Raw genomic sequence first — 15227 nt, forward strand, 5'->3', positions numbered from 1 at the left:
GCATTCTCTTGACAATTAAACATTAAACCCCAAGTCTTAAAAGTCAGTTAGTTAAATTAGGCAGCATCTATATGAAATCCTTTGCAAATGTGTTGAGAAACATTGCCATAGGCTAGAAAATACTTTAAGCGGAATAGCATTTGTAGGCAAGAATCCAACACTTGAAAAGGAAAAAAAGATGTACTCTAACATTTATGCCGTTATTTTTTATATTCAAATGTCACCATTAAAAACTGTGACGATTTATCATTTTGATTTCTTTATGGTAGCTAGAATTTAGGGAAGTGAACACACCTTCCAGTTCTCTGAAGTTCAGGTCCAGCATGATGGCCTTCTTCTTTGAGAGGCTCTCCTGTAGGAGTAGATCCATTTGGAAATTTAGGTACTTTCCTTTTCTCCTACAGAAAAAAACAATAAAAAAGAAAGTCATACTTTGAGGCTGCCTTTACACTAAAAATTTTAAAGACAGCATGCAGAGACTCTGTGCCTTCCAAACCTTTTTCATATTTCCAGCTTATCAGCAGTCCTCCATTTGCCAAGCACAGACCACTAGAACTGTACAACACCTCCCTTGGTGCAACAGTATTAATCTTCCCTCTTTCTACAGGAAATACATCCCTGAGACATGGTAAAGTCTGCCTTTTTGAGACACAGTAAAGGCTCAAACATGAGGCCTAGAAAACTCCTTCATTTCCAGAGCAGAAACCTCTAGCTTCTGATAGAAACGCCTCACTTCATGACACACAGAATGTAGTTAAAGTACAAATGAGAAGTCATTCCTCTATAGAGCAACCTGCCCACCAGCTCCCCATAAATTTCTCAGCTGAGCTTGCCCTCCAAAAACCCCAAACCCTGCTCACTGGAAATGACTTAAGTGGTAGCCACAGGCTACTCATGAATAAACTGACCAACTGCCATGCTGTAACCCCTTACCTTCTACCCACCCCCCCCAAACCACCACAGGATTCAAGGCCAATGTCAACCTGCTGAACCACCAGCACTGGGCTCTCCCCCCACTTTTGATCGTGGTGTCAGGAATTCCCCTCCGCTGTAAAGAGGGAGAGAAAGGAAAGAAATCTGAGTCCCTCTTTGGTTCGGTTTCCCTCTGGTTCTCATTCTGAGCTTGTGTAACAGCTGAGTGATATGATCCATTTTTATTTATTTCTCAAACATTCTGTGAACATCATAAGCTAGCTAATATACACTAAAACATTTCAATCAATGTTGTATGCAAATAAAAGTCTTTATAAAAATTAAAATAGTCTTCCTGATCATTCTTAGATTAATTACAAAGTTTATAACATGAACTCAGGTACAATTTCGGACAACTTCTCCTAGATGTCACATGAACTCATTTCAGTATTACACAAGGAAATATAGTAAATAAAATTTACTTAAAAGCATAGCAGGAAACAGATAACTGATTAACACTTTTTTTTTTTTCCCTAAATAAAATGGACAATCCACTTTTTCTTTCAAATGGAGGTGGTGGCTTTCCTGATGCTTTACTAAAGTTTAATCTCAGTGCACAATTTACTTGCATTTGTAAATGGCATTTTTAAAGTAAAAAGGAGCTCTCCAGTGGACTTTTACTTTTTTCATTTACCTGGGAAGGAACACTTTTTGGTGGCTCAATTCGTATAGATGGATCCCATTCTCCTGGAGGCAGGACTGTCACTTGGTCTAAAAATTCATCAATTCCTGACAACAAATCATTTCGGTCTTTTGCTTTATAGGCAACATCATGGAAAACCTGTAAGAAGAAAGTACCCAACATTCTTTTTTTTTTTTTTTTAAAAGGAGAAACACATTGCAAGGAATGCATCATTGTTTTTAAAAAGGCATAGGAAATTTTTTAAAGGTCCTCAAAAGTTAAGGATTTTACTTCACTTGCATACTTTTGCATTAAGAACTACCTGTATGTACACCCCTAATTAAACATAATATAAAGAAGCTGTACCTTCAAATTCAAAGGGAATACTGAGTTAATGTCTAAAACTAATTAGAAAGTTAACCTTCGATATTCAGTAACTCAAGTTCATGTACTATTGCCTGAATAATTCTGCCCTACAATCACTGTGCCACTACGCTGCGCTAAATATACTTCAAACAACCTACAAACCAAAACATAAGTTTTTATTAAGAATAAGAACTTCATTTGTATAGCTCTAGCTCCATTCATTTTAAAAGACTACTTAAAAAGCCCATGAAAGCAATCCTCCTACTGCTCAAAGAAACCCCTACATTGTTTTACAGACTACAACACAAATTCCAAGCTGACAAATAGGTGGTATTTAAAAAAGCAATCTTTGATTCTCCAAATGCATTTTATACACACAGAGGGAAAAAAAATAATGCTAGTTGTTGTAAAAACTCTTTGCAGAAGTTATTCCTAAATGGCTTCTGCACATGTGAAACCTGAACTGTTTGTCTCCAAAGACCAGACTATTAATTAAGTTTTATCTTTTAAGCCTATTTAGGTGGTCTTAGACCACTGATTTTTTATTTTTTTTTTTTCTATTTCAATGTTCTACAATATTCCTAAAATCAGCCTACCTAAAAAATTAAGAGCTGCAACTACAGCTTCTAATATTCAATTCTCACACTGAACAAATACTGTATTCAGCAACTAGTTGCCCCATTGTAAAATTATTAACTCCTGGCTAACACTTACAAATTTTAAATTGTTCTAGAACAAAGTAGTATTAGAATTTCTGGTAGATAATGCTAATATTATAATTATCAGCAATTCACTAGGTGGCGCTCAACGCAAAGTCAGAATTAAAACATCCTAATTTCGCTCAGTAAGAGGACAATAGTCTTAAAAAGTCCCAGTTCCCCTGTGCTCTTTAAAACTGTCCACCAATGCCCTAAACATATTACTTCAAATGACTAATAAAATTCTGATTTTAATTATTTGACCTCGCTTTGATAAAGATATATCTTTGATGACTCAATTTGACATGGTTCAGTGACAGGTTAACAGTTGGTCTTGAGGATCTTGAGGGCCTCTTCCAACCAAACTGATTCTATGATTCAGCTGCACACATTCTTAAATTTTGTGCTGAACACTCACACAGGTTGCTGTGTACTTTTCAACATATGGTGATTCATAGCAGACACAATTCTATTTAATAGTTAATTTGGTACAAAAATGAAATCTGCACAAAGCCAAAATATTTTTTTCAGAAATACATTTAGTATTTCTTTAAGACAGACAAGAGGAAAAGTTAATTTACCATTATCTAGCTCACTAACACAAAAAATAAATAAGTTTACAGTTCCTCATTCAGCCAGTGTTCTTTTTTCTTCTAGCCATCACTCCAGAATACATTTATTGAAAACAGTTGATAAATATATTATTCTAGACTTCTTTGACTACAAGTACTTAAAATACATCACTTACATCATCTGTCATAAGTGTTGCTATTGATCTCCCAATTTCATGGTACTGTGGAGCTTTTCCTGCTGGTCCCAGCAACAAAAACAAGAATCTGTGGAGAAAGCAATCAAGATGATTATGGCTGACTCACCTGAATACACTCATACGATTCTTTCAAACTAATGTTTAAAGACAATTTAGTGGTGAGGTAAAAATATCCTCTTCACCATTTCAGATCTTAAAGTCTGCTGCAAGACTAAGAAAAGATTCGCCTCAAAGTCCTCACCGGAATGAATTTGAATTCTGAACCAAAATTATTTCAAAGCCTTCTTAACTAAGCCTAATTTTTCAACTTCATATAATGCTGTAAATGTAGTAGAAATCCACAGACTAGAGCTCAATGTGTGTTTCCTCCAGGTTCTAAGCCTTCCTGACATTCCCACTGGCCTAGGGGCTATAGGACCTGCTCTGACCTCCCCGATGAATGATCTCCTCTTTATGGGAGACAAACAGCTCTCACTTGCTGTGACGGGGTATGACACACTGGGCACCTTCATATCGTGGCTCTGCATCAGTGGAAAAGAAGGGAACCTGCACTTTGAACACCTAAGAAGGTAAAGTGACATTTTGAGATCCAATCTTGGGGTAGATCACAGAATACGTTAACAGTCTCAATTTCCAATAACAATAGTTATTATACTTCAGAAAAAAAAAAAAAAAAGAAAATTGAACAGGACTAGTGTCTTATAAATTCAAGAGGATATAAAACAAAGAGCGAAATTCAGGAATTATTTTTACAACCTTCTTCCTATACTCCATGAAGTTCCTAAGCACAACATATTCGAAAAAAGTAGCACCTTATTTCACCTCACAGTACACAAAGCTCAATATTATTTTTCCTTTGCAAGTTGACTACCCTAACAAAAACTGAGATTACATCTTCAGAGTCAAATATATTATTCCAAATTGGCAAGTCTGGACCATTTTGAAAAATTTAGGACAGGATCGTTTTAGTTGTATTTATATGAGAATATATATGCAGAAAATTTGGAATATCCCAAGAAACATTATGAGAACTAATGTCAATTACCTTCTGAAAATTCTCACGTGTATTTTTAAGAACACCACCAAGATTATTCTTGCCTTTCATTAGAATATATAAGCCGAAAATTACAAACAAACACTTTGATCATTTTAAAACATAAAAAACCACCAAAAAAACATAAATGCACAAATTTATGCCAAACACCAGAGAACAGCCCAGTACATAAATGTGCACAGAAAATGAAGTGTCCTCCATGATGACTGATGAAATGATCTGCTATCTACATCCTGAGATCTTCAGTTTGACATTTTGATCATCTGTGGTAAATACACCCACAGTATAATACTGGCAAGACCCATGATTTTGGGGGTTGGTGGCAGGCGCACCAGGCTGGATGGCATATTGCAGAGCAAAAACCAATTCAATGAATTAGCTGCAGGTTGGTTACTGCAGTGTCAATCATGCAGATTCAGGCATGTAAAACCAAAGTTCAGTTTTTCCACCACCTAGCTTAATCATACACAGAGTATTTGTATGCGAAGAGCAGAGCTTCAGATTAGACAGGCTTTCGGGCTTAATGGACTCCTGCCCACTGTCATGCTGTGTTGCGCTGAAGGGAACTTCAACAATCTTCATGCCCATCTTTACAATGGCAACACAAGCTTGGAAGACTCATTGCTTTTACTCTTGGTCAACTATCTGTTTCAACTTCTGCACTTGCTTAAGACAGCATCATTATATTTAAAGCATTCAGACAATTTTATGGTGGATCTCATTCCTTCATATCTTGCAGCAAATGACTGGCATCATGTTAAACAGAAGTCTACATTTCTTGAGCTTAAAAGAGTATGCACAGAAATTTACAATTATTTGAGATCTTAAGTATTATCTTATTGTATAAGCAAAGCCAGACTTTCCAGGCATTTATTTACCGTGTAGGAACCGGAACCTCTGTGAGACCTGAGAGAAGCACAGCAGGGGAGAGCCTCACAAAAGCAATAATAGGTCTTTCTAAAAAATCTACTTCTCCCACTAACACATTTGATGCTTCTGCTCCTGAAGGAATTTTCCTCATGAAGTTCATATCAACCTATTCATACAAAGATGAAACAAGTGTTTATTCCCTTACATTTGTTAGCATAAATTCTATAACATAATTGTAAGTTTATCAGTATTTACTACACATTAATGCTATGAAGAAAAATAAAAAAGCAAATTAAACATCCCACAGTACAGAAAACACAAACATATGTAGAAATTGTCAGCCAGCCAGCAAACTAATAATAAACTATTTTCTGAAAGTAAGAATTACTACCACCTACTATGTCCTAGAAGACTAATAACCACCTTTCTAATATTACTTATCATGACAAACATTCCATGATAGGACGTAACAAAATCTATGCACAATTAACTAAGGAGAGTTCATGTAATTACACATGGTTTTTAAAACGCAGTTAGTTATTTCACAGCTGTGTATTTCAAATATGACATAATTTTGAAAACAAATTCGTACCTTTATGTTTTCATCCATAAAGATTATGATTACTGAAAATCTTAACTTTAATTTGTGTGCATAATTACAGTAAAGTACTAGAAAATGGTACAGCACATGAACTCTGTGTTCACATACATACACGCACAAACAAGCACCAGTTACAGTGCTATCTAGAAGACTTACAGATGGCCTCTTGAGTCCCACACCAAGTGTGCCACAACTACAGTGCCAGGAGGCTGACTCCTGCCCAACAGGAGACAAGGTAGGTGTACAGAAGGACAGGCCAAATAAAAACATAAAGACTGTGACGGAGGACCAGGAATAAATGGCACCTGCCATGATTAGCTGAGAACTACAGCATAAGTTAGCTTTTCTTAAACATAATTATTTAACTTGGCAAACCAATTGTCTTACAGTGTTTCATAGTACAGATGAAACTGCAGACTGAGTTTTACAGTACAAGCCATAATGGAACTTGCCCAGCAAATTTAAATTATGAAAGAAATACATGGGGTTTACAGTATTACAGAAGATTTCTGTCAGAAAGTGGTATTATATGCTCCTAATGATTAAGATGTACAATAACTTTTGTACAATAAATTCTTAACACAAATAAAGCAAATTCCCTTTAAAAGGTCTCTTTGAAAAGAAAAAAAGTCAGTCCTAGAAAAAAAAACATATTAAAACACCATCTACAAAATTGTTTTCCTAAGAGTTTTTATAGCAGATCTGAAAATATCTCCCTCTGCATGAGAAAGTACAATGGCTGCACTCCAAGTTACCAAAATACTGAAAAGATCAAACTAAACAGAAAGTTCAGTCCCGCTGGGAAGAGTTTCAAGACATTAACACATTTAGCCTACGCCATTTTCTGACACTCATACACATAAGTTATGTGTTAGTACATGTCTTGTGTACACTTGTACAAATGCATACCTATACGTGTCTTAGTTGTAACTAAGAGGGCAATTACTACAACCACATTTTTTGTTACATAGTTTTGTGCTAAACATTAAGGTATTTAATGTTATTTACCTTACTAAAATCAACCGTGCTGTTTTCTCTGCTTCCTCCTGTCCCAGTACCTTTAACGTCTCCACTTTTCCCAGTGTCTAAATTTCCGGGTGCTGACTGTGGAGATGCTAGTAGCCCTAAATTAAAACAAAGGAGGTAAGTTCAAAATGGTGTATGAAGGGAACTGAATATGTGACTCTACCAAAACTCAATGTGGCAGCTCGCTTAAAGCAAATGTGCAAGTTATTCAGTAAGAGTGCCCTACATTAGTATCACAAATGCAACATTAAAAAGTCATCGTGTTGCCAAAATAATGACATCATTAAAAATGAAATTGGATATTGCCCAAATGATGGCCATTTGCAGAACAGTCACCAGAAAGAAAACAAGAGCTACTTTAATTGCAGAAAAAACCCCAACTGTTGACATTTTAATTGTAACTGCTTTAGTAGTTAATAGATAGAATCTTCACTATATTTAGAAGTCCTTAAACACCTCTGCTATCTAGTCTGCTATGTAGCAATTATTTCCATCGTAAAAAGCCTCGGCAAGCCTCAGGCTACAACTACAAGGAATGACACCCTGGCAGTTAACTAAACCTGTACGAGCAAATAGTGCACTTCATGAAGAACAGAGAGCTTGCCAACCGTGATTTCAGTCAACAGACCAAAGCTGCAACTATTGATCTGACCAGATGTTACTATATGAAATGGTCTCTCTAACACGTTAGATGAAAAGGCACATACAATAGAGTTATTCAAGTAACATAACAGCTTTCCCCAACACCTGCATCAAAACAAAAACGCTTGATGTAGCTTGCGACACCACTAGCAACACTGAATAGCAGGTCCAGTGAAGGATGCAAACGACAACTAACCCATGTGTTCATACACTCTGAATTCCACGTTGCACCAGGGTTATCTCTACCAAGCTATCATTTAAAAGCTGGTCTATGCATGCATAACCAAGCCCAAATCCCATAATTTGGATTACAGAGCTTTTACTTGTTCATGCACTAGAACATGCACTACAAGCGCGTATGGCCTTGCTTGTTTACACTAGACCTTTTAGATGTGGTGATAAAACATGCTCAAACATGCTTTCAAAACCACATCCATACAAAAACAGAAGTCTAAACTTTGTATTACATGCAGAAAGTTTGTATTTAGGTTAAGCAGCACTCTAGACAAGATAACACTGAAGTCCTCACCTTTCAGCTATTTTTCTATCAAACTACAGCTACATAACTACTTGCATCCCTCTGCATTTATAACTTAGCAATTTGACATTTTTAGCATTTCAAATTACAACTGAATTCACTTTATTTGATCCCCAAATTTATTTCCAAAAAGCTCTTTCAAAGAGCCATCAGATCATTGGAAAACATGCAAATCCAAGCCTTTACCATTCATTTTCGTTCTTACAGTTCATAGGGATATAAGTGGTGTGGGTAGCTTTTCCTGAAGCAAAAAACCAAATGAAGTTAATAAGCTGTAATTTCTTTTGTCAATCTTAAGTATTTAACTGCATAAGAGCTGATGTTAAGATGTGTTTGTAGAACTAGAAATAGAATAAAAATATGAAACAATTGTTGCATAAGAGCATAATATAAGTTTATACACATAAACTCTTTTCACTTTTTTCCCCCTACATAACAATGTAGGTAGCTAAAGATGTATATGACTGGTGAAAGATGAGCAATAATGCATCATTTTGCAAATGCCCTGTGAGCAAAAGCAAGCAGAGACTAGGAAAAAAAAAGTGGAGAGGCAATCAAGGAGGAGGACAGAGAACAAGGACTCTACATATTAGCATGAACTAATTTATTGTTTCAGTACTAAAATGACACAGATTCTTCTAAAAGGTTTGCCTTCAAAATGTCTCCAACCAGTCACAGTTATGGTTCAGAAGTCTTGGCACTGAACAGGAACATTTGTCTGATCCTAGACCACGTGTAAATAGTTTTCCTTCGTGTCGGTTTTGCTGCTGGACAGACTGCTGCGCTCACATGAGAACACAGCTCACAGGTTCACAGACCTGAGCGAGCATTTCTGTCTGATACTGCATCTCCCTATGCATATCAATCAATCTGATATTTTCAGGGGAAATCAGAATAAGAAATTACAATCTCCAACAGCAAAACACTTTTAGTCAAATCTCATACTAATAAAATAACTAATTTCCTTCTCTTCTCTGGTTTAGTAGATGCAAACTTAGAGGGTACTGCTACAAGGAAGGCTACCTAGTAGTTTTTCCAGACTGTGAGAGGGAGAAATTAATCTAGTCTTACCAAGCTGCCAAGGGGATCATTAAAATTACGCTGTACCCTTCTTGATGTTGTTATGCAGATACACCACCTGCCTCCATCAAAAAACAGTGGATTAAGTCTTGAGTAAGTCTGGATTAAAAAAAACTCGTAAAAATCACTCAAGTTTAAGTACTTGTAACTACACCTTCACTAAAGATCACATGTATTTTCTAGCCAGCTACGGTTAGTTTAATATTGTGATCACAAAAGTCTACGAGAAAGCAAGAAAAATGCAGACATTTGCTTCACATTTCTGCTTCAGTAAAAAAAAAAAAAAAAAAAAAAGAAACCCACACATTGAGGGAAAAGAGTTCAACGCTTGAGCATAACTTCTCCAGTATAATTCTGTTTATATAGGCAAAATTTATGAAATATGAAACTTTTAAATACGAAGTCACATAACATTTGTATGAGGAAATAAAAATCAATTTAAAAAAATAAATTCCAATGTGACCTTAATGTGAAAAATATTAAAATTACTCCTAGAAGACAAATATGTAAGCCTTTCTCAATTACTATTTTCAGTAAGTAATTATCATAAGAGCAAACCTGTTCTAAATATTATTTTACTCAGTTTTAAAGCACATTTATCACTGAACCAAGGACCCCTTAAAACCAGTTGCTTTGCTGTTGTTCGTAGACATTAATAAACCTTAATGATGCTGGTGAATTAATAGTGTTCACCTTTAGCTGTGACACAGCTCTCTTCCTAGCTCTACCTATAGAATTCATAATTCAAGTTTCAAAGATGGCAAAACAAAAGCTGTTGCTGAACTGATGACAAAAGGGGAAAAAAAAAACTGTTAAAAAGAACCCTTTGCCTGGTTGACTTACTATGAACTGATGACTGCCTGATAAACACCATGTGGTGGACTGAAAGTGTGCCCCTCTTTCCTCCCTTTATGGGAATTCACACTAAGTTCAGTAACCTTCCAGCTATTTATAAGGACTAAAAAATAGCCTGAATAGCACAAAGCCAAAGATAGATGAATGTGAAACAGAAGAAAGCCATCTATTAGAAAATTAACACAGTTCCTAATGCTAACAGGAGACAAAACCAACTCAGTTACATAGACGTGGAAAAAGTATTCAAGTTGCAGTATTCTGAATTACTAGAGAGGTAATACAGACCATAAGCTACAGCAAAATAGACCAAGAAGATGTTTTTTAATTGATACAAGGAAGATTACTTCTTCTTCAGGGTTCCCTTCTGAGTCTGTCTCCCAAGACAGAGATTAGTCCAATTGCAGCCCTGAAGTCATAGTCTGAGAATGTCTTCAAAGGCACCTCTAAGGAAAATGTGTCTTTCTGTGGTCAGATGATTTCTTTAATTAAAAAGGGGCAAAAAACCCAGAAAACAAAAATGTCTTCCATCATTATTGGTGTTCGTCTTTCTCTGGAAAGACATTTATTTATGGATTAACTAGGAAATCATCCCTTTCAGATTTTTCCTTTATAAAAAACATTCCCTCGAGGCACAAAAACAATTTTAAACATGACTTGGAGATTCTGGTGAAAAGCTTTATAAGTGATAGTAATAGCATCAAGTATTTGATCTTTGTTTGCTTTCTCTTGAGTTTAAAGACCTTGGATCTGGCATGCTGTCATTCCTGTCATATGAGTACAAAAATGAGAACTGGAAAACCAATTACATCTGTTCTTTTACTTCTGGTATTTAGTTACCTTAGAAAGATCGCTCATGAGAGAGAATGACTTTCATGTGAATTCTCTTAGTTTTCCATAAGTCAGAGAGTTTTTTATTTGCTTTACTGAATTTAAGCAAGGATGGGGCCCCTAGTCCAACTCATGATGACAGCCTACAACATAATTTGCTCTTTGCTTTGCAGCAATTGGTCTGCAAAATGTGAAAAAGCAGATAACCACAGCCTTTTCTCTGTCAGCATATTTTCACTGCCATACGTACCTGTGCGCTTACTTAAACAAGAAGAGAAACAAGAAAAGCCTCACTGATGAAAGATTTGAGTGAAATCAGTTCTCTCCCTTTTCCCCTCCATACACGTAGGCATAAAGCAGACAAACCTACAATCTAGATTTTGGCAAGATAGATTTCTGAGTGGGGGGCAAGGGGATGCAGAAGGAACCTGAAGGCTAAAAAGAAAGGTGATCCCCTTAAAACCATGATCTACCTAGAAGAATCCCACAGTATCTAAATAGGTGATAATTTTGCAGAAGTAAATCAAGTGTAACTGCATGTATACAGAATGCATGAATTATGAAACATTTACTAGAAACAGTTAAAGAAACCCTCAGAACTTTCCATCTTTCCAACTTATCTATACACCTACATACCTTTTTACAATAGCTTTGCCAGACAACAAATAAATAAATTGCTGAGCTCTGACTTACAATTATAAACTCTTAACTACCTTATCCTATTTCAAATATCAAACACAACAAAGTAATAATCAAGCGTCCAATGCTGAAGCAGTGCACTAATGAAGAGCTATCTGGAAACAGCTGTAGGTGAACTGAACATGCCAGTTCCATCATGAGCTACTACTGGTTTTAATAGTTCTGATTTTTTAAAAGCACAAAAGCAAAAATAATACTGCTTAAAGACTTCATGATACAGCTAAACTACAAACACCACTGATTACTGCATCCATCCTCATTCTTTTCATATTCATCTCTAATACTTCACTATGTCTTTGGCTGTAGCTATCTCAGGATATCAAACACCGCTGACACAAACAACAAAACCTAACATGGACTGTAGGTGAGTGAAAGGAAAAGGCCACCATTTTTGACATTTTGCTTATATATTACAAAACCATATTCCTTTTTAATTACAGAAACAAAGGTTAAATAATTTTTTTGCTGGCTTTAGTTAAAAGCTAAAAAGTTAAAAATGCTGAACAAGAAAAACAGCCACAACTGAGAAGAAATAAAACATGCAGGCAAAGGTAACAGTTATCAGATTCCTTTGTGCCCAAGTTATGTGCCAAAAACATCGCAATGCAAGTGACCCAGATGCAGAGAGCGTCACACATGGACAGCTTAAGTTTCGATAGTTGCCTGGTGTTTTGTCAACATTTTCCTCTGTCTTCTTTTCCTGGCTTTCCTGCACTTCTAAGTCCTCCTCAGGTGGGTGGATTACTACGGAAGGAATATCATCACTGGCAGGTGACACCAGCAATTCCTTGCCCTGAAGTGGACTTGACTGGGCACCTGTGGTTGGCGAGTGGCTGCAGGTAGGACTGGAGGGTGGTGTGTTTTGAGGGGTAGTTACAGGGGTTGTACACCTCGAGGCTGCCGGGGTTCCAGCTCTTGAAGAAGGAAGAAGGTAATTGAGAAGAACTGACAAACGGTTTTCTCCTCTCAGGGAAATATTTGAGGCAGAGAGACCTCTTCGCAAAGAGTGGCGGGAGGCTGAAAGGCCTTCCCCTGAGATAAAAAAAATGAAACACCATGAGGTTTACAACATGGATATGCTAAAAAAAAAAAAAAAAGAGAGACCAGATACAAATATGCATTAACAATTTACATAGTAAATTGCAAGCTTTACAGGCCAGAAGTGTCATACTCATGCAAGTAAGACAAGAGGTAAAAGCAAATCTGATTTCAGAAGTCAGAAATTACTGATGAGTACTAATTAGAACATCAAAGATATGTTAGAGAAGTTATCTTAAAGTCAGTAAGATTTGTTAATATAACAAAAAAAAAATTCTCCTGAAACTGACTCTTACATTTTCCTAGAAGAATTTCTTATTCCAAATTGCACAGCAGCTACCTTTAATGCCATCCAAAAAATATATTAAAAAAATCATTAGCAGACAAAACATTACAAGACTTCTGTTAACTGCACCTTTATATACAAGAAAGTATTAATTTTTAAAATTAAAATATTTTCAAAATTAACATGATCAAACATATCTAATCATGTTAAACGCAACTGCCATCCACTAAAACTCATTTTAACAAGGAGCTTCCTTGACCAGCTGAAGTCTCAATATATGGTTTTGAAGAGGGCATAAGGATGAGATACACAGTCCCTTCTCCAGATCTTCTTGCTGTGACTTACCAAATGTCCCCATTTGCCTAAAACCAAACACATTTTTCAAAAATCCATTGATACTGTTCTATCCAGTCTCCATGTCCCACTGTTTTCATATATTAAGACAAGATAGTCTTGTCATGTTTCCCTCAGATTTAAGCTTGTAATGGATTTCAGTTCTTCCTTAAGCAGGAAGGAAGAGAGACTGACTGTCCTCATCTTGGCACTTCCATGAGAAGGTTAGCGATACCATCCCTCCTGTTTACCACACACACTTTTCCTGGGATAGCAGTCTCCTTGAGAAGAATACCGATTACTTCTCCTACAATCCCTGAAATCAAAAACATGCTGTTTTCATGTGCAATACCCTCACGCAAGAAAACAGCAAACTAGACGCATTTCATCTCACATTTATACTGGGCACTACAGAGGTCAATATGTTGAGCAACATTATTTACAACACGGAGGTGCTGAAAGCACACCTAAGAAAAGGTCACATACATTTTTCCCCCCACTCTAACAATAGAAGAGTAGATCCTACAAACTTGATTTACATTAAGAACAAAAGCTTCAAATATGAACTATTAAAACGGTAGTGCAGTAATGCAAATTGGTTGATTTTGTCTATATTAATCACTACAGTAATGACTAGACTTGTCTCAGTATATTTATGATGAGTCATGAACATGAGATGTCCTAACCGACACAGGTGTAAAAAAGAGCCTAAAAAGCATTATGCACATATGCATGTTTGTTTTACCAGTTTACTAGAGGCTAACCATAGAATTATAAAGGAAAATGTAAATCAGTATATGCTGGCAAAGAGTTCATCATGTCATGATGGTTTCTTATTTCCGCATTTCTGTTATAGGAATAGTATAAAGAATGAACTGCACTGGAAAGTGGAAGTCATACATTGAAATTAACTGACAAGCAAGAGACCTCAAATACAAAAATTCTCAGAATTACGCTGGGGGTACAGGTGTTAAAGGATGGGTAAAACCAAGTTTATATGTGAAATCTTCACATTTACTAAACGAAATAGGGAAGTCAGAAGTTATAGAGGAAATTATGCTCCTATATACTTTAGTTGTTTCTTCATTCTAGAAAAAATAACTCAGACTACCAGTGAAATATTTAAGCATGCATCACGCACTCACTAGCTAACAAAAAGTATCAGTAAGCTTTGACATTTGCTAGAGCATATCCCCAGTATTTATCAAACTGAGAGCTCCCAACAGCACTTAACTAAGGGGAACCTGGTCTAAGCAATGAGGCATCTTTTAAGACAGGAAAAGAACTTCAAGAAGCGATTCATGAAATCAGTATTAAGTTTTCACTACACTAAAACATTTCAACTGAAATTATACATATCTTAGTTAATGTAAGGCAAAGGAAAACAAAGAACATAGAGAGAAATAGAGGCCATAAGAAATACAGGAATAAAAGTATGCTGTTCTGCAGTATATATTGCTATTTGGATTTTGGAACTGTATGTCTAGACTAAATGTACTGATAATCCAAAATATTTTCAGGAATTGGTTCAGCAAAACACGTGATACAGCCTGTAAAAATATTGCTAATACCTTTCTTGGCTTTGGGCATACTTTTGCCCTGTTAGATGCTTCTCTACAAAACAAGGCAAAAATAAACAGTGTCCTAGCTAAAAGTAATTTCTTCACCATTAGCAGAGTGAACTTTTTTTAGCCATGTTAAAATACAGTAATTGTCAGCATCACTGAACTCACGACATGACCACAAAGTAAATCTCCCGTATGAAGACTGAACGAGCAAGTAGGATTGATCGGATGAGCACAAAGTTATGCCACGATGCTGAAATTCCTCAAACATTACATATTTTTTTATTCAAGCATATCCTAAAAACCATTAGGACCCATGTAGGTCTAATTCTATACCCCAAAACAATAATGCATGCTACGTATACAGGCAGGAATAGAATGTTTG

At 36.1% G+C, this 15227-nt stretch overlaps 1 protein-coding gene across 7 annotated transcripts in view; it reads right to left on the reverse strand.

Moving 5' to 3' along the window:
- Positions 1 to 15227, reverse strand: part of SLC4A7 (solute carrier family 4 member 7) — a 93275-nt gene that overhangs the window by 22912 nt on the left and 55136 nt on the right. For 5 of the 7 annotated variants that reach the window (XR_010470120.1, XM_065051596.1, XM_065051597.1 and 2 more), the window contains exons 7-12: positions 12284 to 12652; positions 6961 to 7076; positions 5360 to 5517; positions 3407 to 3494; positions 1607 to 1753; positions 295 to 398 (exon numbers count right to left, since the gene is read on the reverse strand). Coding sequence is in view for 6 of the 7 variants with exons in the window: in XM_065051596.1 (XP_064907668.1) it covers positions 295 to 398; positions 1607 to 1753; positions 3407 to 3494; positions 5360 to 5517; positions 6961 to 7076; positions 12284 to 12652 (982 nt within the window). In the remaining variant the exon portion in view is untranslated. The remainder of the gene's footprint in view (positions 1 to 294; positions 399 to 1606; positions 1754 to 3406; positions 3495 to 5359; positions 5518 to 6960; positions 7077 to 12283; positions 12653 to 15227) is intronic. The other 2 variants (XM_065051598.1, XM_005499184.3) reach the window with 1 other exon arrangement.

The sequence above is a fragment of the Columba livia genome, chromosome 2 (genome assembly GCF_036013475.1).
Source record: "Columba livia isolate bColLiv1 breed racing homer chromosome 2, bColLiv1.pat.W.v2, whole genome shotgun sequence".
Lineage (NCBI taxonomy): Eukaryota > Metazoa > Chordata > Aves > Columbiformes > Columbidae > Columba > Columba livia.